Source organism: Neltuma alba, unplaced genomic scaffold, assembly GCF_004799145.2.
Source record: "Neltuma alba isolate B1F8T4 unplaced genomic scaffold, ASM479914v2 tig00011850_pilon, whole genome shotgun sequence".
Taxonomy (NCBI): Eukaryota; Viridiplantae; Streptophyta; class Magnoliopsida; order Fabales; family Fabaceae; genus Neltuma; species Neltuma alba.
In genome coordinates this window covers 355,738-376,624 of record NW_021636455.1, presented here as the reverse complement: position 1 = coordinate 376,624, position 20,887 = coordinate 355,738, and the positions used below count along the sequence as shown (strand labels likewise).

Genomic DNA, 20,887 nt, shown 5'->3' with positions numbered 1-20,887 from the left:
AAATACTCTTCTGGGATCTTATATTTAGAATTGAAAGAATATTATAATATTATTGCTTGGATGAACCCTGATGACCGAATAAACTAATTAGTTGTGACAGGTATGATCTATCAATCTTCGCTATCACACAGCAGTAAAATTTTAAAAATTTACAGATTGATATGCTAGAGTTTTGATATATTGTTGAGCCAAAATGACATTATACTCCGTGAACTTCTATATTCATTCTCACTAGAAACTACAATTAGACTTCACCAAAAAAAAAAAAAAGAAACTACAATTAGATATAAATATTTTTACATGTTCCAATTAAATTATATTATTTTAATTGATCTCACTCTAATTAGACGACCAATTAAAACACTAGCATCTGAGCGCGGTTCAGTTTAAGCACTTACTCTGAACTCGTTCACGCGCCGTTCTCATCGAATGTTATTATGAATTCTTTGACTCTCCCCTTCGTCCCTCTGCACTAGCTCGCTCCCTCGCTATATATAAACAGCAGAGCCTATCAGCCCTGAAGAACAGACACAAGTCACTAAATTTTTTTCCTGGGATTCTTTTCATGCTTCTGTGCATCGAATGAATCCATCCTATCATGGGCTTGAATCTACTAACTGCTCTATCTCTCTTGCTTTCTCTAAGCTTGGTGGATGTTGGAGCTGACATACCGACCACTCTGGATGGACCCTTCAAGCCTGTGACCGTTCCTCTCGACCAGAGCTTCCGAGGACAATCCGTGGACCTTCCAAATTCGGATCCTCTGCTTCAAAGAAAAGTCGAAGAATTTCATCCCGAACAAATCTCCGTTTCTCTTTCCTTCAACTATGATTCTGTTTGGGTTTCTTGGATCACTGGTTCGCCTCTTCTTCCATTTACTGACCGTTTGCTTCCATTTTTGTCTTCTCATTAAGTGGGGTCCATTTTCAAACGATAGCTTCAGGAAAATGGTGTCACGTGAATATAGACGTTAGTTGCGGCACTATGAGATGTCCACCACACTTTTAGAGGCTTGAATTGAATGTGAATTACCAAAGTCTGTCTCTTTAAATCCTATGGGCTGAACAAGTCTCTCTTTTAATTCCCAACATTAATGTTGCTCATATTTGAATGCGTTCAGAAATAAGACTGGGGGCATTCTTTCGGCCATAAACTCAACTGGTTTCGTACGTTAATTCAAGCCTATGGTTCGAATTATGCATTGTATAGTAAATATCTGGTTCGATTGTGCTTGCAGGAGACTTCCAGATTGGACACAATATAGAACCATTGGATCCTAGTTCGGTTGCTAGCATAGTTCAATTTGGAGAATTCGGAAAGCCGATCACTGAGGAAGCCGAGGGCTATTCCCTCGTTTACAGCCAACTTTATCCTTTTGAAGGCCTTCGAAACTACACTTCTGGAATTATTCATCACGTTCGTCTCACAGGTATTATTTTTTAACTGATTTCTTTATTTATCTCACAAGTTCCTTTTTCCCCTCTTCCTCTTTCATCTAAAATCTAGTATCATTTTGTAAACTTGGTCCAACTAGATGTCGTTGTCTTAAAAAGGAAGAAAACTTGTTATGCCTTCGCATTTTTGCCACTCATTCACAAGGGCTTAAACCTTGTTCATGAATCATAATTGATTTAGCAGTGCCTGAAGATATTGGCTAATTTCAGAAGTACGTTGTGTTTGCTGGCAGGGTTAAAACCCAACACACTATATCAGTATCAATGCGGAGACCCAAACCTGGCTGCAATGAGTGGTGTTCACTATTTCAGGACCATGCCAGTTTCTGGCCCCAGCAACTACCCTAGCAGGATAGCAATTGTTGGAGACCTTGGTCTTACGCATAATACCACATCTACTGTGAATCACATGGCCATCAACATCCTGAACTGATCCTACTGGTTGGGATATTAGTTGTGCTAATTTGTATCTTACTAATGGAACTGGGTCAAATTGCTACTCCTGCACATTTTCTGATACTCCCATCCACGAAACCTATCAGCCACGTTGGGATTACTGGGGAAGGTAAATTTTACTTTGCCTGATTTGTTGTATCAACGCACTTCTCAGAAAAATAAAATACTTTTAGTTGGTTGCATGTTAATACTTGTTACATGAACCTAGACGTGAATTTGGACGCCTAAGAGCAATGAGAAGCTGAAGTCCGATAATTAATTTTTTGTGTTCAAATGTATCGACAAGGATCTGATTAATCTTGGTTACTGTCATCAGGTTCATGGAGCCTCTCATTTCTTCTGTTCCAGTAATGGTGATAGAAGGGAATCATGAGATAGAACCACAAGCTGAAAACCAGACATTTGTCTCTTACAGTTCTCGATTTGCATTCCCATCTGAGGAGAGCGGATCATCATCCACATTCTACTATTCTTTCAATGCAGGGGGAATACATTTTATAATGCTTGGTGCCTACATATCATATAACAAATCTGGTAAACTCGGCTCACACTTTTTCCATTTTTCATTCTGCATATCATATCATATAACATCTTGCTGCAACTGTTTCATCGTTGCCTTCTCCTCTCTTTTGGCAGGAGACCAGTACAAGTGGTTGGAGAGAGACCTGGCTTCTGTTGATAGAGAAGTAACCCCCTGGTTGGTAGCTACATGGCATCCACCTTGGTACAGCACCTACAAGTCACATTATAGAGAAGCAGAGTGTATGAGGGTAGAGATGGAAGATTTGTTGTATAGATATGGTGTTGATGTGGTTTTCAATGGACATGTAAGTGTGTTTTTATTTTCCTTGACCCTACTTCCAAAAGGTCCTGTAAGTACTTAAACTTTCAGAGGAAGTAACATGAGAATGCGTAAGCAAATTTCATATGGGAACATTGGACAGGTACATGCGTATGAAAGATCAAACCGAGTCTATAACTATACATTGGATCCCTGCGGTCCTGTTTATATCACAGTTGGTGATGGTGGTAACTGGGAAAAGATGGCAATCACACATGCCGATGAACCTGGAAACTGTCCAGAACCATCAACTACACCAGATGACTTCATGGATGGCTTCTGTGCCTTCAATTTCACGTCAGGTCCAGCAGCGGGTAAATTCTGCTGGGAACGGCAGCCTGATTATAGTGCGTTCAGAGACAGTAGCTTCGGTCATGGGATTCTCGAGGTCTCTCTCTTGCATAATTGCACTTCATACGATCATCTTTAACTATTTATCAGTTTTGAGCAGCATCCCGCTTGTTTGATTTAATTTGATTTCCCAAGGTATGAATCATTTGAATAGAACTATGAGTAACAGGTTAGGTTACATGCAGGTGAAAAATGACACTCATGCGTTGTGGACATGGCACCGTAATCAGGACTTGTATAACGCTGCTGGAGACCAGATATACATTGTCAGGCAACCTGAAAAATGTTTAGCGAAACCACAGGTACATAAAACATTCATATCTTTCATTTTGCCTGTTGATAAATAAGCCCTTTACATTCAGACCACAGAAAAAATGGAGATTCAGAGAAGGGGTTTGGAGCCTGGTGGAGTTGTTGAGAGATTGCAGATTGCTCCTCTTTAAGAATTACCTGAAACAACAAATTTTATTGACAGCATGGAACCTCAGGTTCCCAACAAAATAATGAATTTCAGTGTCATGATTTGAATAGAATTTTTCACCTCGACAATTTTTTCCTTTGGTTTTCTAGGATCCTTGAGGAGTCAGCTCAAAAATTTAACTTGGAAAAATACAGAACAAGGAGGCAAGTTGAAGAACAGAGGAGGCAGAGGTATATATTTAACATGTCAGCGGGTTTGAGAAACCAGATTTATGGATAAGCGTTAACAATAATCCGGCATTTTTCAAAAGATATTTTCACAGAAAATGTAACTATTGACCCATTGGAAAGTTACGTGTTAGAGGTAAAAATAAGGGTTTAGATCTCAGGTCTAACTCACGCGAGTCCCACTTTCTGTTTTTTATATGTAAAAAATGTGCTCATATTGCATTTCCATAGCAGTAAAGTGTTATAGTCAAACTTGCGCCTCACTCATTGGATTTATGATTCGCGTATTCATTATGTTTCCATTCTTGTCTTTGTTCCAACAGTTACCCAGTTCTTTATTTTGTAACAATTCCGAGTACTCATGGAAGCACGCATTAAGAAAAATACTGAATAATATACTAATACTGAAGTGTCTGTGAAATACTGAAATATGATATCTGTAAGATAACATTTTTTTTAAGGGAAAAAAAACTATTTGAATTGATTTTCTTCTTCTGTTTGTGTTTTTTTTTGGGGGGGGGGGGTAACAATCTAGAATTCCTGGTAAAGGCCTAGCTACAACCCTACCTATGCTCATGTCCCCTGAACAGCCAACCTTATTCATAACCTTAAAAATGGAGTATTTAAGAGCAGATATATTTCAGACGCAGCCGCGCAAAGCTGTGTGGTTATGAACAAGAAGAGGCTTCTCTGAACTCTTGACAAAACTTTCACCGTCCATCTCTCCCCGAAACCCTGCTACGCCATGATGAGTAGGAAAGGAACAGGAAAAGAGGAAAAGAATAAAACTAAACTGGCGGAGGCCGTTAACAATGTTGCTCTGGAATTGTCAGGCACAGGAGACGTCATCCCCGGATTGATTCCGCCGCCGGCGCCCCCACCGTAGAAGGGTGATGTTGTGGTCGGAGTTGGCACATTTGGGTTCATCAACGGCGGTGTTGTGATTGGTATATTCGTCCCTCCAGCCGTGCTACACATTATATATATATGTATCAGTATCAGATACTCTAGTTTAAAAATGGCACTTAAAGTTTGTCGGTACTCATTAACAAAGGAAAAGCATGCTCCTAGCTGGTTTAGTACAAAAATCGATTTCATTAGACCAAACTTGCAGTTAAATGTTCTGCTTTGGACGACAAACCACCGACGTTAATGAACAAAGAATGCAGCTTTATTTGAGACCTAACAATGAATTTGAGCCGTTAGATCTCATTATACCAAATGCTTTATTTAGTTCAATGGCGTCGCACACTGTCAGATGACAGTCAAATTGAAAAGTTTAAAACTGAGCGCTCAAACTTCAAAGATGTTTTGGAAAACCAGGCCGACCCCCGATGCTGGTTTTCGATTCAAGATAACTAGCAACTACAAAACAACGTCTATAAGAATGGTGGGGTTAGGAGGATCCGTGATCCATCCATGCACGAAGCCATGTGTCACAATGTGACCCACGCACCTCCCTCGCTTCACATCCAAACGAAATCGGTCCCCCTTGTCTCTGTCTTAGTCCAGAAAACAAAGCCCAGGTTCTCAGGCTGTCTCTTGTATCATAATGTGGGACGAGGCCATTGGATCCGGAAAGTGAGGGGGGGGGGGAGAAAAAGGAAGACAACATAACAACGGAGAATCCATTTTCTTGTATATCAAGGAAGACCCGAAAGTGTTTTTTTTTTTTTTGGGGGGGGGGGGGGGAAGCGTCCGTAAGCTCCCACAGTTCAGTTCACTTAAACACAGCCTAAAGCACGTAAATCCCAGAAGAAACAGGAGAGCATACCTGGAAGAAGTCGGGTACACACAAGATCCATAGCCTACAGACACAAGAAGATTTATAAATGAGCGAAAGAAAAAGTAAGGGAAAGCATGCATGGGTAGATAGATAGAAACTAGAAAGAAAGAAATAAAGGTTTTGAAGATAAACAGTACTGGGGTCAGTCTGGGCAATGGTGGCAGTGCCGGCGAAGTCGCAAGAGCCAGGGGCGCGGGTCTTGCGCTGATAGTAGCTGTTGAAGGCGTAGGAGGCGTGAGCTTGGATGGTGTTTGGGAGGAAACAGAGGCCGTCGGACTGAATGGGATGGCAGTCGGCTCCGGCGCCGCATGCGTAGTCCAGAGCGGTTTGGAGAGCCTGGCTGCTAGCGTCACTTCTGGCAACACACCAGCTGCCTCCTCCGCCTCCCAGAACTTGGCCTTGGACGGCCATGCAGAGAGCGGCGGCAATGGAGACCAGAAGAGAGAGGGCAGGTGGTGGAGCCGCCGCTGGAACTGCCATTGGAAGAGAGAGTTATAAGCGGCGAGTGGGTTGTGATTTTGCTTAGTTGGTAAAGGAAGAGAGAGAGAAAGGGAGGCGCTTCAGAGAATAAGAGCAAAATATTAGGAGTGAGGATGGATGCGGAGCCTGTCTGCCTCGGTCGGAAGCCTCTTTTGCTTTCTTCCTTCCCCTTCACTTTTCTCTTTTCTTTTATGATATAATAGTAATGGGAGTCTGAGTCTCGTAAAATGAATAAGTAGGATATATCGAAGAGCATCAAACATCCAAGTTGCCGTTTTTCTTTTCCTTGCCCTGTGAATTTCTTTCTGTAAAGAAAGAGTAATGAAAAGCAGAAATTTAAAAAAAACAAAAACAAAACAAGAAAACAAAAGGAAGGAATGGTTCCCAGCGTTCTCTGTGTCTCTGATACGTCATGTACGTTCGTTCTGCAGTTAGTCCTTTTGAGTGCAAAAGAGGGTCCTCATCCCTCTGTATCTCTGTCTTCCTGTCACTCAGGCTTTGCTCAATATTTCATCATTTTGATTTTATTTTATTAAGAAAATGGGGCGAAAAAAGTTCAGAGTTTAAACACACAAAAGTTACCACATACCTAAATGTCGTGAGGAAAAGTTATGAGGCCAAATGATAATAATAACAACTACTCACAGATTATAACTCTTTTTTTTCCTTCAAGGTTAGGAGAATCTTGCTAATTTTCAGTATATGAGAAGTAAAAAGAAAACCCAGTTATGAATTTTTTATTATTAGATCTCTAAAAATATTTTTTTTATTATTTTGATCTTTTGTGATATATATATTGCAAAACAAAGCATCGAATATAATGTAACTAGGAAAAATACACCGGAGCCTTGAGATTTAAGTAGATAATCCAATGTTACTTTAGAGAAGTTGGGACGTCAATGGATTGATTTGGGGTTAGGAGGGGAATTGCATCAAGAATATCTGCTACTGAGACATTTGCCCTTATATCCATTCCTCTTTTTTTATTTTTCCACTGCGATATTAAAAATAATTCTATTAAAAACATCATTAGGCATTAAATATAGATATTTCTCACAGTGGGTATTCAAACATTGGTTAATAATATTATAAGGACCTGGCTTTTTTTTTAACTAGATTCAATCCAGGCAATATATTCATCCCCGCCAACAACCCTCATGCAATATTCCTCGATCCATGACTTCCATTCAAAAATTTTATGAGAAAATTGTAATAGGATCCCATCTAAGATAATTAAATACCAAAAGGTCCTTTCAAATCATCTAATTATTCTGAAGTCTCAATAGACCTCATTGTAAGAAATTTTATTTGTTTAATTATCAAATTGTCCTTATTATTTTTTTAAGTATGTATTAAAAACTGAAAGAACAGTTATTAAAAACTTAAAGTGTAACGATTAACAGCTATCGTGGTAGGTATTAACAACATGTTTTCTTAGTGCATCACAGAAATGTAATGCATGATTTGATAATATCTATCATGATAGTTGTTAATCATTACAGTTTAAGTTGTCAAATACTGCACTTTCAGTTGTCAATGCATACTTTAAAAAAAAAAGTAGTTTGGTAATTAAACAAATAGAATATCTTACAGTGAGATCCCTTAAAACTTCAGATTAATGTGATGATTTTAAAAGATTTTTTTGTATTTAATTCTTTTAAGTGGGATCTTATTGTAACTTTCCCAAATTTTATCACCAATTTCATGTTACATTCAGCTTATGGGCTGCCATTTGCTTTGTCTAATATGATGGGCCAAGCCCATTTCAAGATATGCCCAGCTCTCATAACGCGGTTTGCTTTCTTTGCAGATCAAAACAACCTTTACCCAGAAAAGAAAAGGAAAATCAATTCATGTATTGCAGATCAAATGATCAAAGGTGGCCCCATTTTCCTTCCCAACATTCTGCTGGTTTTTGGGTGGGACTGTGAATTAATTAGAGTAAAATGCCTGTGCGTCTCTATTAAGATTTGGCTACATGATCAAACCCACAGGATTGAAATGCACTGCACATGACATGAGGGGGAATATACTTATGTTGATATTAGGAGGGCTATTTTTGTTTGAATTTGATAATACTTAAATCTGACTTTAAAACATCACATATGAAACCATCATGTCGAAAATGAATGAACACAAGTTATGACCAAAAAGGCTTAGTTAGTATGACCATCTCTCTTGTTCTTGTAAGGATAGAATCGATATATTGTCCTAAGCATATCTAGATTGTCTATATTAAATTCTGTGCGTTTTATATTTATTTATTTTAAATTTTAAATTTGAAAAACACACACGCACAAACACGCAGTTTTTTAAAACAAGGGGGCAGAAAGTGTTTGTAAAGCAGCATGAAGTAAAAAGAGAAAATGAAAGAAAAGTCAACTTCTATCTCAAAGCGTGATTATTGCTAATCAAGAGCAACCTTATCATTACTTCCCTCACAAACCCGTCAGAATGGACATTATAAATGTGTCCATTTATCTTGCATTTCCATGTCTACACGATAAAAAAGATGGGAAAAGAAAGTGGAATTGCACGTGAGTGCAGATACATTTAAATCCCGTTTGCATATAAACATGATTCCATTCAGAATATAATCAAGCCAATTCTAAAGCAAATGTACAGGGAAAAGACAAGAACTAACAAATTTTTTTGCAAAATAAAAAAAAAGGTCAATGTATAGAAAATCTATTATGCATCGTGGCCATGATTTTATATCATATATTGATCATATTGGCTAAAAAAATGAACAGAGGCAGGCTTATGATGGATTCCACCGAAGAACTCACGGGCAGATCTAAATTGATCACGGGCAAGAAGCAATAAAGAATTTGCATAATTCTAAATTCTAATTAATTTGTCCCGTACTCACGGGTTGTTAAAGGAGGAACCATAATTGGGGAAATGGAACGTGCGTTCTCGTTTTTTTTTTTTGGGGGGGGGGGGGACGTGAGACAGTGAAAAGTCAGGCCGCTATTTTTCCTTGAATACAAATTCACAATGACGAAAATTCAACAATAATATTTGAGTATCGGTACATATACTACAATTCATATATATGGTCTTTCATAATTCAAAATAAATGAAATTTATAATTTCAAGGCACGTCGATAATCTTTTTCAACAGGGTGTCTGGGCTTTTATAATAAAAGACAACTTACAAACGATGTCTTATAATTAACCGGGATTAGTATTATGGCAGTAGCATAGTTTAAAGCATAATTCACACTTTATTATTTTGGAACTCTGTCCACGTTTCATCTTGACTAGGAGAGGCAAGGACCGCCAACACCCGCTAGATCTGTACCCATACACATAATATGTATTCAAAATTTGAGTGGCAATGGCAAACAGTTAATAAGTACTCTGAAATTGTCTTTCATTAAAAAAAAACAATTGATAAGTGGCGAATCAATTAAATTTTAAAGAGTAAGGTGCTTGCTTTTATAATTAAAAATGCAAATAATAAAAAAATATGTTAGAGACAAATTAAAATTTTTTGAAAGAAAGTGTAGTGGAAATTAGTGTTTTTAATCATTCTTTGTTTGTTTATTTATTTTTCGGTTTTGTATTGATTCATTTAGTGAAACAGCTGTTATGAAAACAAAAAGGCTTTGGAGACGATACACCAAATAATTGGAACTTTGGACAGGACAGGACAAGCCTAGACACCCCATGCTCTCGCGGAATCTTGTGCCTCCTGCCGCCAACAGTTATCTATTTGAACCACCAATAAGGGTTCATGTTAGGTCTAATAAAAAATATTAGTCTTTCATAACGTGACAAATTAAAATTAAAATTTTTATTAAGGGAGGTACACACGTTTAGTATCTAACAGTACTTTTAACAGGATTACCTCTAATAGGATACTTATGCCTAGCAACAACCAAAAAAAAAAAGAGTTAATTTAATCAATAAGGAATGAGTTTATAATCTACAAGGTCATGAGTTCGAATTCTCTTGTTAGTAAATACCTCTATAAGTACTTTTTGAGTTTGAAAGAATAATCTGGCCCTAATGAGTCCCCATACCTAACTTTCCTCCACTCTTTCTTGTCTAGGAAAAGAAAAGTTGCCTATTTGAACGTTTCTAAAATGAACTTTATATGAGATATAGCAGAATAAGGAACGGCTCAATTTGCAGGTCACGTAACTATTCAATGGTAGTATGGGACTGCTCTGAGATTTCGCATGGTTTTTTATTTTATGTTTGAAATAATTATATCTATCTATTTCCCAATTTAAAGACAGTCGTTTTGGGCACACATGTTAAGGTCATTCAATATTTTCCATTGAATGTGTGTGTATTTCGATGGATTTTGGAGAGTATCCATGTTGAATCATTATGTTGATATTCTTTCCTGCTAACAATACTTTATAAATAACAAACATTATCCAATCCAAACTAGATGGCGTAGTTTTTTTTTCTTTCCCCTCGAATGGGGGAGTTAGTTTTGGAAAAGGGGAAAAAAAAGCGCAGTCATTCAGTGCTCATTAAAGCAACACTTGGTTTTGAATTAGTGAAAATAATCATGGCTTTTTATTTTCAGCACCGTGTCAGTTGTTCGGTGGTCGGATGTTCCCTCATCTGAAAGAAATAGTAGTTCGCCTTCTTCTAAATTTCCTAGAGGGAGCAGAGATGGGTTGCTTGGGATAGAGGAGGAGAAACGAAGAGAGTGCTTGGAAATAGAGGGGGAAAAAGTGAGAGAAAGATTGTTATCAGCTCAGCAAGGGGCAGAAGGCCAAAAAAGAAATGGAACACCCAAGAGTTCGACAAGAAGGTGGTAAAATTTTCACTGATCTTCTCTCGCTGAATAAAACAAGCCTGGTGATTATTTCATATGGTTGTTAATATAAAAGTTAGAGGTGATTTGGTTTTTCTCCAAACACAAATTTTTTTCTCTCATATACTTATTTTATATATCGTAAAATCATTTTTAAAATTATAATTTAGTTTCTATTCAAATACTCTTTTAGTTGGATTTTTAACTTAATCCTAAATACTACAAGACCCGGTTCTTTTTATTTTTAATATTTATCCATCCCTCTCTAAATAACCCATATAGTTATTGCACATATTAAAAAGTTTTTATCGAAGACAACTCAAAGACACATTTTAAGAAAAACATTGCTGATTTTTTATCGCTAAATAATTTGGTGACTTTTTTTTAAAATTTTTTAAATTAACCATCTGACTTTTATATTAATACTTGATGCGGAATTCAGTAAACTATACACACAAGCTAAATTGAAGGCAAGCATACAAACCAGGGCGTATGACTACAATTTATGAATAACCACCATACATTGGATGAGTTGTTGCCGCACACAATGAAAATAAAATTGAATAAAAGATTTTTTTTAAGTTTAGAGTTAAATATAGAAAGATAATGCTACATCCTATCCTAATTATAAGATCTACTTTGTGATATAATGTATATTATAAATCAGATTTTATAATTAAGACTAAATTTTATTATAATTTCAATTTTTATGATTTTATTTTAATTTTGAATATCTGATGTTTTTCTTTTTTTCTTTTTAAATATATGATGTTCTTTGTCGTGCGTTGGAACTTTATGTTGAATGATACATGGAATCCCCAAATAGGAAGAGGGCTTGAAAACTAGGAAGAAATATGAAACTTTTGATAAGATCATGCTAAATCAAGACATTAAAATAAAGAGGAGGAAGAAGAAGAATAATTCGAATCTTAATGAACGGCGGAGAGTATTTGGAATTTCACGGTTTAGATTTCTCTACAGTAATCAAGACGACGCAGTTTCACCGATGAAAACTGGGTGGTGATCAGCCTGATAAGCATCGCATGGGAACGCCGAAAAATGGGGAAAATATTGCATATCGGTATGGAGTGAAGAGCGAAGCAGGGTAATGAATGTGGGGTGGAGGTAAATTTCACGGCGAAGCAAGGCATAAAAGCCCTGCTCACTAGTTCACTTCACATTCACACAAGGCGCTGTTTATTGGATTCTCTCCTCTCTTCCTCCCCATGGACTTAACCCATCATTTTCCCCTCCCTTCCTGCTTCCTCCTCCTCTTCCTTCTTCTCATTCCTTATTTCGCTTCCTCTGATTTGGCCAAGGACAGGCAAGAGTGTGCCGATCAACTCGTCGGCCTCGCCCCCTGTCTCTCTTACGTCGGCGGCCAGTCCAAAACTCCCACCATCGATTGCTGTACTGGTCTCAAACAGGTCATCGACAAGAGCAAGAAATGCCTCTGCCTCCTCATCAAAGACCGCAACGAACCCGACCTCGGCTTTACCCTCAACGCCTCTCTCGCCGTCAACCTCCCCTCCGCCTGTCACGCCCCCGCCAACATTTCTCAGTGCATCGGTAACTTCACTACATATCATCCAATATCCCTCTGCTTTTCGATTTAAGATTTGATTCTCACCGGCTGTTCTTGTTTCAGATCTTTTGCACTTGGCTCCTAATTCTTCCGAGGCTAAGGTGTTCGAGGGCTTTGATAAAGCCACTACTAACAGTTCCAGTCCCACTTCTAGTTCCCCCCCGGCTGCGCCTACTGGTAATTAATTCACAAACTACTATCTATGCTTTGTTTTGTGGATTATTTTATGCTCATCTGAAATCTGCTGCGAATAATAATCCAGGGAAGGGATCCAACTCCAGCACGAGTGCTGATGAGAAGAACGGTGGCGTCTCTGTGGCTGTGTGGGAAGAGAGGCGGTTGGTGGCTCAAGTGGTTTGTGTGATTATACCCTTTGTTTTCACCTTTCTTGTTTGAGAACTCGACCAGATTGGGATTGCTATTGCTATTGCTAGCCTCTGTATCATCTGTTTCTTTTCCACTTTGCCGATTTTTGCATTGTAGATTTGCGTTATTTTTATTATTGAACAGCAAAAGTAAACAGTAATGATCTATGGTTTAGTTCCTTGAATTTATGGAGCCAGCTCATGTGTGGTCTGTTTCTTTCCTATTTTCGAGCATCGGGCTCTATAAATTTTGCAACGAATGAATTCATTGAAGGGACCCGGTCAGATCCCAGACCTTTTTACAGGAGGGCTTTTAATGACACATTTAAGCGAACGAATGGTTGGTTGCTCTGTTCCAATTTTAAATGTGAAATGAATGTGATTTTAGACCCACCATCCGAATGTGGCTTCGGACATTTGCATCAAAGGAAAGTTTTCCGACAAACCGAGAACGTGATCAGTGCCTTCGTAGCGAGCTGACCTTGAAATCGTGGAATACTTTGCGATCGGATGAATGACCCAAATGGGAGGGAATTGAGCTTAAATCATGGGGAAAAGCCAAATAGACAGGACAATGTATATCAAACTAAAAAAGTCATCCGACTTTCGGGAATTTGAATATATAATTTAACTTTCAAATTTTAGCACAGCAAAGTTCTCTTCATCGCAGTTTCTGCTTGGGAGAATGGAGTTCAGGACCATATACGCAAGGAAGCAGGTACACTGAAGAACCTGAGCTTTTTCAAAATATAAGGATGTACGTCCTTATTTAACGTTAAAAAAAAAGACGCGAGTATCCGCTCCCTCCCTTCGTCGCCATCGCCACCCCTTTCGTCACTATGATCTTCGTTGTGAGAGTGAAAGCTAGAAACGGGGTCTTATTATTCACGAGCTCTCATGTGGGAATCAGCAAACTCTTTCTTAAGTGATTTATAGGTGATCTTTAATTTTTGCAAGTGCGATCAGCGGGCTGAGAATAGGGGATTTGTAAGTCACGTTTACGAGTTTCTAACTCTTTCAGATGATTAACAAGCCATCCCATTCCATTCCTAGGTAGCAATTTTCAAGCAAAAATACGTACGAGTCTGAACATGGAGTCCTATCACTTACGAGTCCAATTGTATTGTTTGCAAATTACAATTGTAGTCCCTGGATTATTTTTTTTGTTAATGCATTGATATCCTCCTATTAAATGTAATCCTATTCGAAACACTATTAGACACTAAATGTGAATACCTCTCTCAGTGAGAATTCGAATATTAGTTCGACATGTTGTGAAAAGCTAGTCCTTTTTACTGGATCCAATCCTTATTATTTGGTCTCTGGATATTTGAAAGGGAGATATGTGATGCTATGAAGGTGAGCCCATCATTTACGAGTCTCAACTACGTGCCAAATCGGTCCAGCTCAACCCAAAAAAGTCGAGTAACGAAAGAATCATGCGAGGGAAGTAGCCCAAGATGGGCTGGAAAGTTTGGGATGGAATGGCTTTTATACCATTTGCCCTCCCTAGCATTGCTACTCTCTTCGTAAAATTTTTCTCATAAAAAAATTCTAAGGGATAGGTTTACGCATCTTTCAAATACCTACTCTGCATGCCTCTAACGATATAGCTGTATTGAATTTTAATATTAAATTCTCAATAATATTTATTAAAAAAAATCTTTATAATGTTATTTTCAATACAATGGAGTATAAAATGTTTAAAAATCAATTTAATTATTTCGTGATAAATAAATTTTCATATTTTTGACATAGGTTTTTTCTTCATATATTTATTTTAATATTATTATATTGTTTATTAAATATTGTTTAATATATTTTTAGATTTATTTTATATTTTTATCTTATTATTTTCCTAATAAAAATTAATTATAATAATAAATTTTTTCAATATAGAATTATAATAATAATTTTAAATCTTAGTCATTATGGTTTAATTTTCGCCAACTCCCCCACCTAAAAAACAAACCATTGCGTATAATTCTGGTCCATCCTTGTTGGAAGTTCGGGCCCTTCTGGATTTTGGGTCAAGGGTGTCATAAAATACTTGGCCTGTCATTCTTTTTCCCAAAAAAAAAATCGAAGCAGCATCGTGTCGTTCAGGAGCTTTTTGCGTAACCTAATTTGGTTAGCCTTTCACTGGAAGCACGAATTCGGACTTTGGAGGCCTAGCCCACTCGCACCCACACCGTCAGCTCCTTCTCCCGCCTCCACCATCGAAGGTTGCAGCGCTGCGTCCACTCTCGCCGTCGCTGAGGACGAAGGGTCGGCAACAGGTTCTCTCTCCACCTTCCGCTCTGTTCAGTGCTTACCCGGTGGTTCTTCTAATTCCTGCCTCTCTTTCAGCAAACCTCAAGTATTGTATTAAAACCCTGCAGGAGGTATCAGCCGCCACTATTATCATTGTTGGGTTATTGTTGTAGGCGCTTTTCTGGCCTTATGTCATTCTGTCTATTCTGTTTATGAAGAGGTGGATAACCCCGCTTTGCATATAAAATCCTTTCTCATAATTTGTTCTGTTGATTTGGAAAATTAGTGGAATCTTATAATTGCTCTCTGCTTTGAATCGATGTTTATGTTTTTATCGTTTCGGTACTTCTACTATTTTTAAGCTTGACTGATATGGTTATGGCATGTATGGCGGTGTGAACTTCTCCCTTCTAGATTCTCACAGGGAGATGGGGATCAAGGCTAAGAAGGCAATGAAGAAGAGTCTGAAAAAGGCCGCGGCTAAGGTAGCAGTTCCGAGCAAGAAAACAGAGCGCGACTTCTTGGTATGTTGATTCCAGTGCCTGACGTCCTTCGATTTTTTCTTGGCGAGTTGTAACCTGCAGTATTTTATTTGTTTTCTTTTCCTCTCAACTACTGAAGCCATTGGAAGGTGGTCCTGCACGCAAACTTCCTGAACATAAATTGCTAGAGAACACGGCCACTGTTTTATACATTGGTCGGATACCACATGGGTTCTATGAGAAGGAGATGGAAGGTACAGCTAGATTTTATCTTTCTTCAGATCAAAGGATTTGTAGCTGGGTCTTGCATTAATGATGGGCTGCTGTAGGTTTTTTTGGACAATTTGGTACCATCAAGAGGTTGAGGATTGCAAGAAATAAAAAGGTTAGGCTCTTGAACTTGTTACACATCAGTATTTTTTGTGCACATTATGCAATGTGAGATGCTTTCGCTACATGCTTTGTTTATGTTGACCCTCTTTTTTTGTTTTTTAATTGGGCATTTCTGATGGGGTAATAGATTCATAAATTAATTCTGGATGTTTCCATCTTTTGTAGTTGTTAAAATTAGTGAATGCTTAAGAATGCGAAATGTTCCAACATTTTCTTAATATCCCTTGAACAAAGAAGGAAGAGCTTCTTGGCCTGAGATGCCCCTAGAAATGGATAACAAGATCAGTGTTTTCTACGTTTTAAAGAGGATTAAGAATAATATCAAGATGAGATCCAAAGCACCTATTTCTTTTGCACCATCACCATGATTCCAAAAAAAAGTTGTGGACAAAGAAGTAAAATCCTCTTACTTATCTTTGAGGCATCAGTTAACTTTTAGAAAGAATCATGCGTTCCTTTCGCATAGTATTTTGTGGACTTATATTGATTGATATTTACAATTTCTTTTCTTGATGTTTTGCAGACTGGAAAATCTAGACATTTTGGCTTCATACAATTTGAATCTCCTGAGGTTTTTTTCCTTCTTCATCTTATCACCGTTGTGTTATGGCTTATCCATTAAAACTAACAATTCAACACTTTGCTTATAGGTGGCAAAAATTGTAGCTGAGACCATGCACAATTATCTGCTGCAAGAACATGTTCTGCAGGTTCATCTGATACCTCCCGAGGATGTTCATCCAAAATTGTGAGTGATTGGTTATTTTAGAGAAATATAAATTCCTTATTTTTTCTCTTTATACTGAACGTTTGTGCAAAATGCCATCTTCAATACTCATTAAATCCTTCATGTTGAATCATGAATAGTATGCACTCTGGGGTCGACTGTCTAAGTATAAATTTTTCAAAGAGGATACCTTCATTCCTTCTCTCTACACCTTGAAAGAAGTCTCTAGTCCCCCTTTACAGAATTAATGGAATTTAATTATTTTATTATTAATGTAAAATAACTTTCTTCTCCTGAATATGAATAAGCTTGTATGATTGTCTTTCTAAGCCATAGACTTTCCTTTTACAGATGGAGGGGCTTCAATTTTCAGCACAAGCCATTGGACTCCGTTCAAATTGAAAGAAAGCGGCTTGGCAAGGTACCGATGGAATAAATTAAGGAAAAGTGTTTCTTTGGAAAATTGGTTTCTCTGATATGCAGTTTTAAATGGAGTCCTTTGGCTATTTTGCTGTTTTGTTCAGGAAAGAACATTGGAAGAGCAACAAAAGCTGGTTGAAAAGATCATGAAGCATGACAAAAAACGAAGAAAGAGGATAGAGGCTGCTGGAATTGATTATGAATGCCCTGAGATTGTAAGCTTTGCTTTCGTGTGCCTATTAATTCTGGTGTTGCTTGTGCTTTTGATGTAACCAAGTGAGGTCTTCTGAAGGGGGCAGGTTTCTAGCCTCATCTTAATTTTCTTTCTTTATTGGTTATTTGGTGTATTTGTTCCTGCAGGTGGGCACCATCCAGCCTGGTCCTAAGAAAATCAAGTTTGAAGACTGAGTTGGTAAGCTCTCGTTACATCCTTATAGAGGGCATGTTACATCGGGATATGTTTTGGTCGTTTGCCTGCTAATATTTTGATGACTTCTTGATGGCTGTGTGCATATCTTTTTCCCTTGCTATTTTTCATGCACTTGTGGGTCGTGAGAGCTGATTTTGCTTTATTAGTCTCAGGTATGCCAAGCTGATGGCGGGGCGGACAAAGCGGGTTAATTGAGGTGTTTTGTTATGTTTCCTGCTATGCATGACTAGTGACAACATGTTGTTATCAGATTTCAAGAATCGGCCCTCAACCGTTATCATCGCGCGAAGGAACTGCAGTTTTGAGACTTCATACCCATAATACCGTAACTCCGTGCTCTGCTCGACCTCCTTTACACAATCTGACATGCTATTTCTTTTCGTTACTAGAATTTATAGAATGTCGATGCGTGTTTGTTTTGCTTGCCTAGCTTTCTTTTGGACAATAATCAATATCATCTTATATATAGTATATGTGATTTTGCACATGGCTTGGACGCTATATTTACGTCATTGAAGCGCGGTAAAATTGTTAGGGGAACCCATTGTAATATTTTTCGCAGAGGTTCCAACAGAATTTCATTTTTGAAACAAAGTCTATTGTCTTTGCATCGCAATGTAAATTTAATCGAAACTATCAGATAATAACGAAAAGCAAATTTTGGGAAGCGTATTCATTGAACAAATTGAAAGCTCTGTTGTCATTGTTTTGTCTTCAATAAATATTGAAAAACGTGACGGGTACGACCATAAAATATACATCTAAAGCCTGCAACGGATAAATTTCAACGCATGCATAATTGTCGTGTTCCACGGAATCAAACTTCCAATGGCTGACTATTTAGCTGAAGGATAACAGTGGGGACGTATGATGTGAGCTGTCGGTCCGTACAAAAAATGAAATAAAACAGTTTGTGAAAGGAAGAAACAGGGGAGAAAGCGACTATTTAACGAACAGCTAGTTTGAAAAATGTTATGATACTACATAAAATCACCTTGCAAATCTTGGTAATTCCATTTTCCCCTCCCAAGAATATTAAACTAAATGTGTTAGGATCTCACCAAAAAGAAACCTATTGCTAATATGATGTGCCCAAAATAAAAATTGGTCTGAATGTTTTTAATGTTATTGCTCCGGGTACACGCAAGTTTCCTATTCGTTATCTCATCGGCTTGTTTGATCTCAACCTCGTTTTTGGGTTGACTTTTTTTGTTCTTGTTTTGCCAACACTAATCATGAATATCATCGTGTCATTTTATTCTAAATTTATTGAGAAAATAAATTATAAAACTCCTTCAACGCTACCATTTGACGTATATTATGGCTCATAAATATCATTGTATAAACTTTTTAAATAAAAGTTAAAATGGAACAGTGAAGGTTACGTAACTTGGCGGGTTAATTAATTAGCCGGGGGATGCCAGCAATGCAAATTGTCCCATTTAGCCTTGTCCGTTGTTATTTATTTATGCGAAGAGGAGCGTTTCAAGAGAGGAGTCCACTTTAATTCAGTCTCACATCTCTAACCTCGTAAAGTCTGAGAAGCTCTCGATAGTGTCATCCATGGCTCCCCCAATTCGCATCTCTCCCATCTTCTGCTTGTGCTCACTTCTTCTGATAGCGCTTTCCGATGCTTATCTCCCCCTACCTTCCCGGAACCTTCCTCTGCGATCTGATCCCAACGTCCACGATTTGCTCACCAAATACGGCCTCCCCAGGGGTCTTCTTCCCAACAACGTTAAATCCTACGCTCTCTCCAGCGATGGCTCCTTTCGCGTGGAACTCCAAAAGCCTTGTTACGTCCAGTTCGATCGTTTGGTCTATTACGATAAGGTAATCACAGGCAAGCTTACTTACGGATCGGTGTCCGATGTGTCTGGAATTCAGGCGAAGAAGCTGTTCATATGGCTGCCTGTAACCGGAATCAAAGCCAATGAGAAATCAGGTACTGTTGAATTCTACGTTGGGCCGTTGTCGGAGGAGCTTCCTGCTCATCAGTTTGATGAGGTACCTTCGTGTAAGCGTGAGGCATGTAGAGGGAAGGCAATTTACCCAGAAGCCATGTGAGGTATTCAACTTTTTCCTCCTTCACATACAAAAATAAACGATCTGGTGCTTCGGAAAATTGTTCCTGAAAGGAGATCAGACTTATTTTCTCCGTTCTGCATCCGTCAGTTAACTGTTGTGAATCTCTAATTAGCTGTGAATGATACTGATGAATTAAACTGACACTTGGCTAAGTTAATTCTACATATGATACCGAATTATGTATTCTGAATTACACGTTTCTGAATGATAATTGAGAATAGAACCTATAATTGTGATCGAAATTAGATTCTTCTTCACTTGATCACTTCGAATAAAATCGAAAATTTTGATTTCGAACCAAGTTATATCCATATAACCTGACTGCTTTAGTCCCAAGTAAAGTAATCCAAAGGAAATATCTACAAGAGGGTTTGAGATAATGCTCCTCCGGTCTTAGACTTACACACTAGTATAAGGGTCTTAACGGAAGAGTAGTAGTTATGCGAAAATAAAGAAGTAAATTTATGACAGGAATAATTACTGTTGAATCTGGATGAGTAACAGGGCTTAAGCATGGTGAAGGACAGGTGGAATGAATATGCATAAGTGTGGCGGGACAAGAATAAAGTGGGACGCTTGTGCTGTGCCTTGCAGGGGAGGACACCTCGGTGCATGGAAATGGAATTGAGTTGATATGTGTTTGTTGTTTGTTTGCATTCAGAGAGGGAGGGAGAGAGATACAAATTGTAAAGAAAATCCTTAGAATGGAATTACAATTCCGCACTCAGATCCCACTATGTATGAATGTTGATGTTTTACTTTCTTTCATCTAAGTTCAATCTATACCTCTGTATATCTCCTGCTCGCTCTCCCAAATTGGTATTCGACTTGTATAATATAATGGTGAATAATGACTTCTGAAAACATGAAGAAAGTAAGTTATATTTCAGAACAAAGTAACCGCGCCGGCGAACTGCATAAACCGATGCCAAACTTGGAAAGTGAAACTTTTTTTTTTTTTTTTGGTTCTGACCAGCAAATAAATAAATAAATTGGTGTGTAGTGGAGAGTTTGGTTGGGGGAAGAAGACGGGTGATGAGTCATCACGGTGTGTGGTTGGAAGGAAGATAGGTGTTGCAGTTTCTTGGCTTGCAAACCATATGAATATGACAATTGATGCTTATATACGTACTATTTTCATCGCGAATCACCTGACTAATCCTACTCGTTCCCAGTTTCATCCCTTGCTTTTACTTCACATGCATCACCATTTGACTAATTAATTAAACTAATTTTGGCGATCATGTCATGGATCACCACATTTCCTCCCTACCTTGCAAATTCTAAGAAATATCATCCCGACTTCCACGAAACCCAAAGTAAGGTATGAAAAAACAGTTTGGGC

The 20,887-nt window shown here is 38.1% G+C and overlaps 4 protein-coding genes and 1 pseudogene across 7 annotated transcripts; 4 read left to right on the top strand and 1 right to left on the bottom strand.

Moving 5' to 3' along the window:
• The first annotated feature begins 555 nt into the window (after window positions 1–555).
• LOC114718448 (purple acid phosphatase 15-like) lies at window positions 556–4,060 on the top strand (annotated as a pseudogene).
• Window positions 4,061–4,141: 81 nt separating this feature from the next.
• LOC114718454 (PLASMODESMATA CALLOSE-BINDING PROTEIN 3-like) lies at window positions 4,142–6,214 on the bottom strand. Its single transcript, XM_028903771.1, has 3 exons — window positions 5,674–6,214; window positions 5,525–5,558; window positions 4,142–4,720 (listed from the first exon to the last, which is right to left on the bottom strand). The coding sequence occupies exons 1-3, from the start codon at window positions 6,014–6,016 to the stop codon at window positions 4,489–4,491; spliced, it is 609 nt and encodes a 202-aa protein (XP_028759604.1). The 5' UTR covers window positions 6,017–6,214; the 3' UTR covers window positions 4,142–4,488.
• Window positions 4,674–17,994, top strand: LOC114718453 (uncharacterized RNA-binding protein C1827.05c). Of its 2 annotated transcripts, XM_028903768.1 has the most exons (12): window positions 4,674–4,685; window positions 10,794–10,799; window positions 15,010–15,133; window positions 15,417–15,526; window positions 15,624–15,738; window positions 15,814–15,869; window positions 16,401–16,448; window positions 16,528–16,625; window positions 16,956–17,025; window positions 17,129–17,239; window positions 17,385–17,436; window positions 17,601–17,994. In XM_028903768.1, exons 4-11 carry the CDS (start codon window positions 15,431–15,433, stop codon window positions 17,430–17,432), a joined length of 642 nt encoding a protein of 213 aa, XP_028759601.1. In that variant the 5' UTR covers window positions 4,674–4,685; window positions 10,794–10,799; window positions 15,010–15,133; window positions 15,417–15,430; the 3' UTR covers window positions 17,433–17,436; window positions 17,601–17,994. The 2 variants fall into 2 exon arrangements, with proteins under 2 accessions (XP_028759601.1, XP_028759603.1); XM_028903770.1 differs by lacking the exons at window positions 4,674–4,685; window positions 10,794–10,799 and having other exon boundaries at window positions 14,881–15,133; window positions 17,607–17,994.
• Window positions 11,906–12,946, top strand: LOC114718455 (protein YLS3-like). Its single transcript, XM_028903772.1, has 3 exons — window positions 11,906–12,368; window positions 12,448–12,561; window positions 12,647–12,946. Exons 1-3 carry the CDS (start codon window positions 12,026–12,028, stop codon window positions 12,778–12,780), a joined length of 591 nt encoding a protein of 196 aa, XP_028759605.1. The 5' UTR covers window positions 11,906–12,025; the 3' UTR covers window positions 12,781–12,946.
• A 942-nt stretch (window positions 17,995–18,936) lies between the features above and the next one.
• Window positions 18,937–20,337, top strand: LOC114718456 (uncharacterized). 3 transcript variants are annotated; one of them, XM_028903774.1, is made up of 2 exons: window positions 18,937–19,522; window positions 20,014–20,337. In XM_028903774.1, the coding sequence occupies exon 1, from the start codon at window positions 19,018–19,020 to the stop codon at window positions 19,519–19,521; it is 504 nt and encodes a 167-aa protein (XP_028759607.1). In that variant the 5' UTR covers window positions 18,937–19,017; the 3' UTR covers window position 19,522; window positions 20,014–20,337. The 3 variants fall into 3 exon arrangements, with proteins under 3 accessions (XP_028759607.1, XP_028759608.1, XP_028759606.1); XM_028903775.1 differs by having other exon boundaries at window positions 18,939–19,522; window positions 20,070–20,337; XM_028903773.1 differs by having other exon boundaries at window positions 18,945–19,522; window positions 20,047–20,337.
• The last annotated feature ends 550 nt before the right edge of the window (window positions 20,338–20,887 follow it).

Excerpts from the sequence above, each read along its gene's own strand:
- LOC114718455 (XM_028903772.1), top strand. The coding sequence starts at position 12,026 with ATGGACTTAACCCATCATTTTCCCCTCCCTTCCTGCTTCCTCCTCCTC. Across the intron at positions 12,369-12,447 it reads CAACATTTCTCAGTGCATCG|ATCTTTTGCACTTGGCTCCT; the intron begins GTAACTTCACTA and ends TTCTTGTTTCAG. Across the intron at positions 12,562-12,646 it reads CCCCCCGGCTGCGCCTACTG|GGAAGGGATCCAACTCCAGC; the intron begins GTAATTAATTCA and ends ATAATAATCCAG.
- LOC114718454 (XM_028903771.1), bottom strand. The coding sequence starts at position 6,016 with ATGGCAGTTCCAGCGGCGGCTCCACCACCTGCCCTCTCTCTTCTGGTC. Across the intron at positions 5,559-5,673 it reads CATTGCCCAGACTGACCCCA|GCTATGGATCTTGTGTGTAC; the intron begins GTACTGTTTATC and ends TTGTGTCTGTAG. Across the intron at positions 4,721-5,524 it reads GTGTACCCGACTTCTTCCAG|CACGGCTGGAGGGACGAATA; the intron begins GTATGCTCTCCT and ends TATAATGTGTAG.
- LOC114718453 (XM_028903768.1), top strand. The coding sequence starts at position 15,431 with ATGGGGATCAAGGCTAAGAAGGCAATGAAGAAGAGTCTGAAAAAGGCC. Across the intron at positions 15,527-15,623 it reads AAACAGAGCGCGACTTCTTG|CCATTGGAAGGTGGTCCTGC; the intron begins GTATGTTGATTC and ends CAACTACTGAAG. Across the intron at positions 17,026-17,128 it reads AAAGAAAGCGGCTTGGCAAG|GAAAGAACATTGGAAGAGCA; the intron begins GTACCGATGGAA and ends TGTTTTGTTCAG.
- LOC114718456 (XM_028903774.1), top strand. The coding sequence starts at position 19,018 with ATGGCTCCCCCAATTCGCATCTCTCCCATCTTCTGCTTGTGCTCACTT.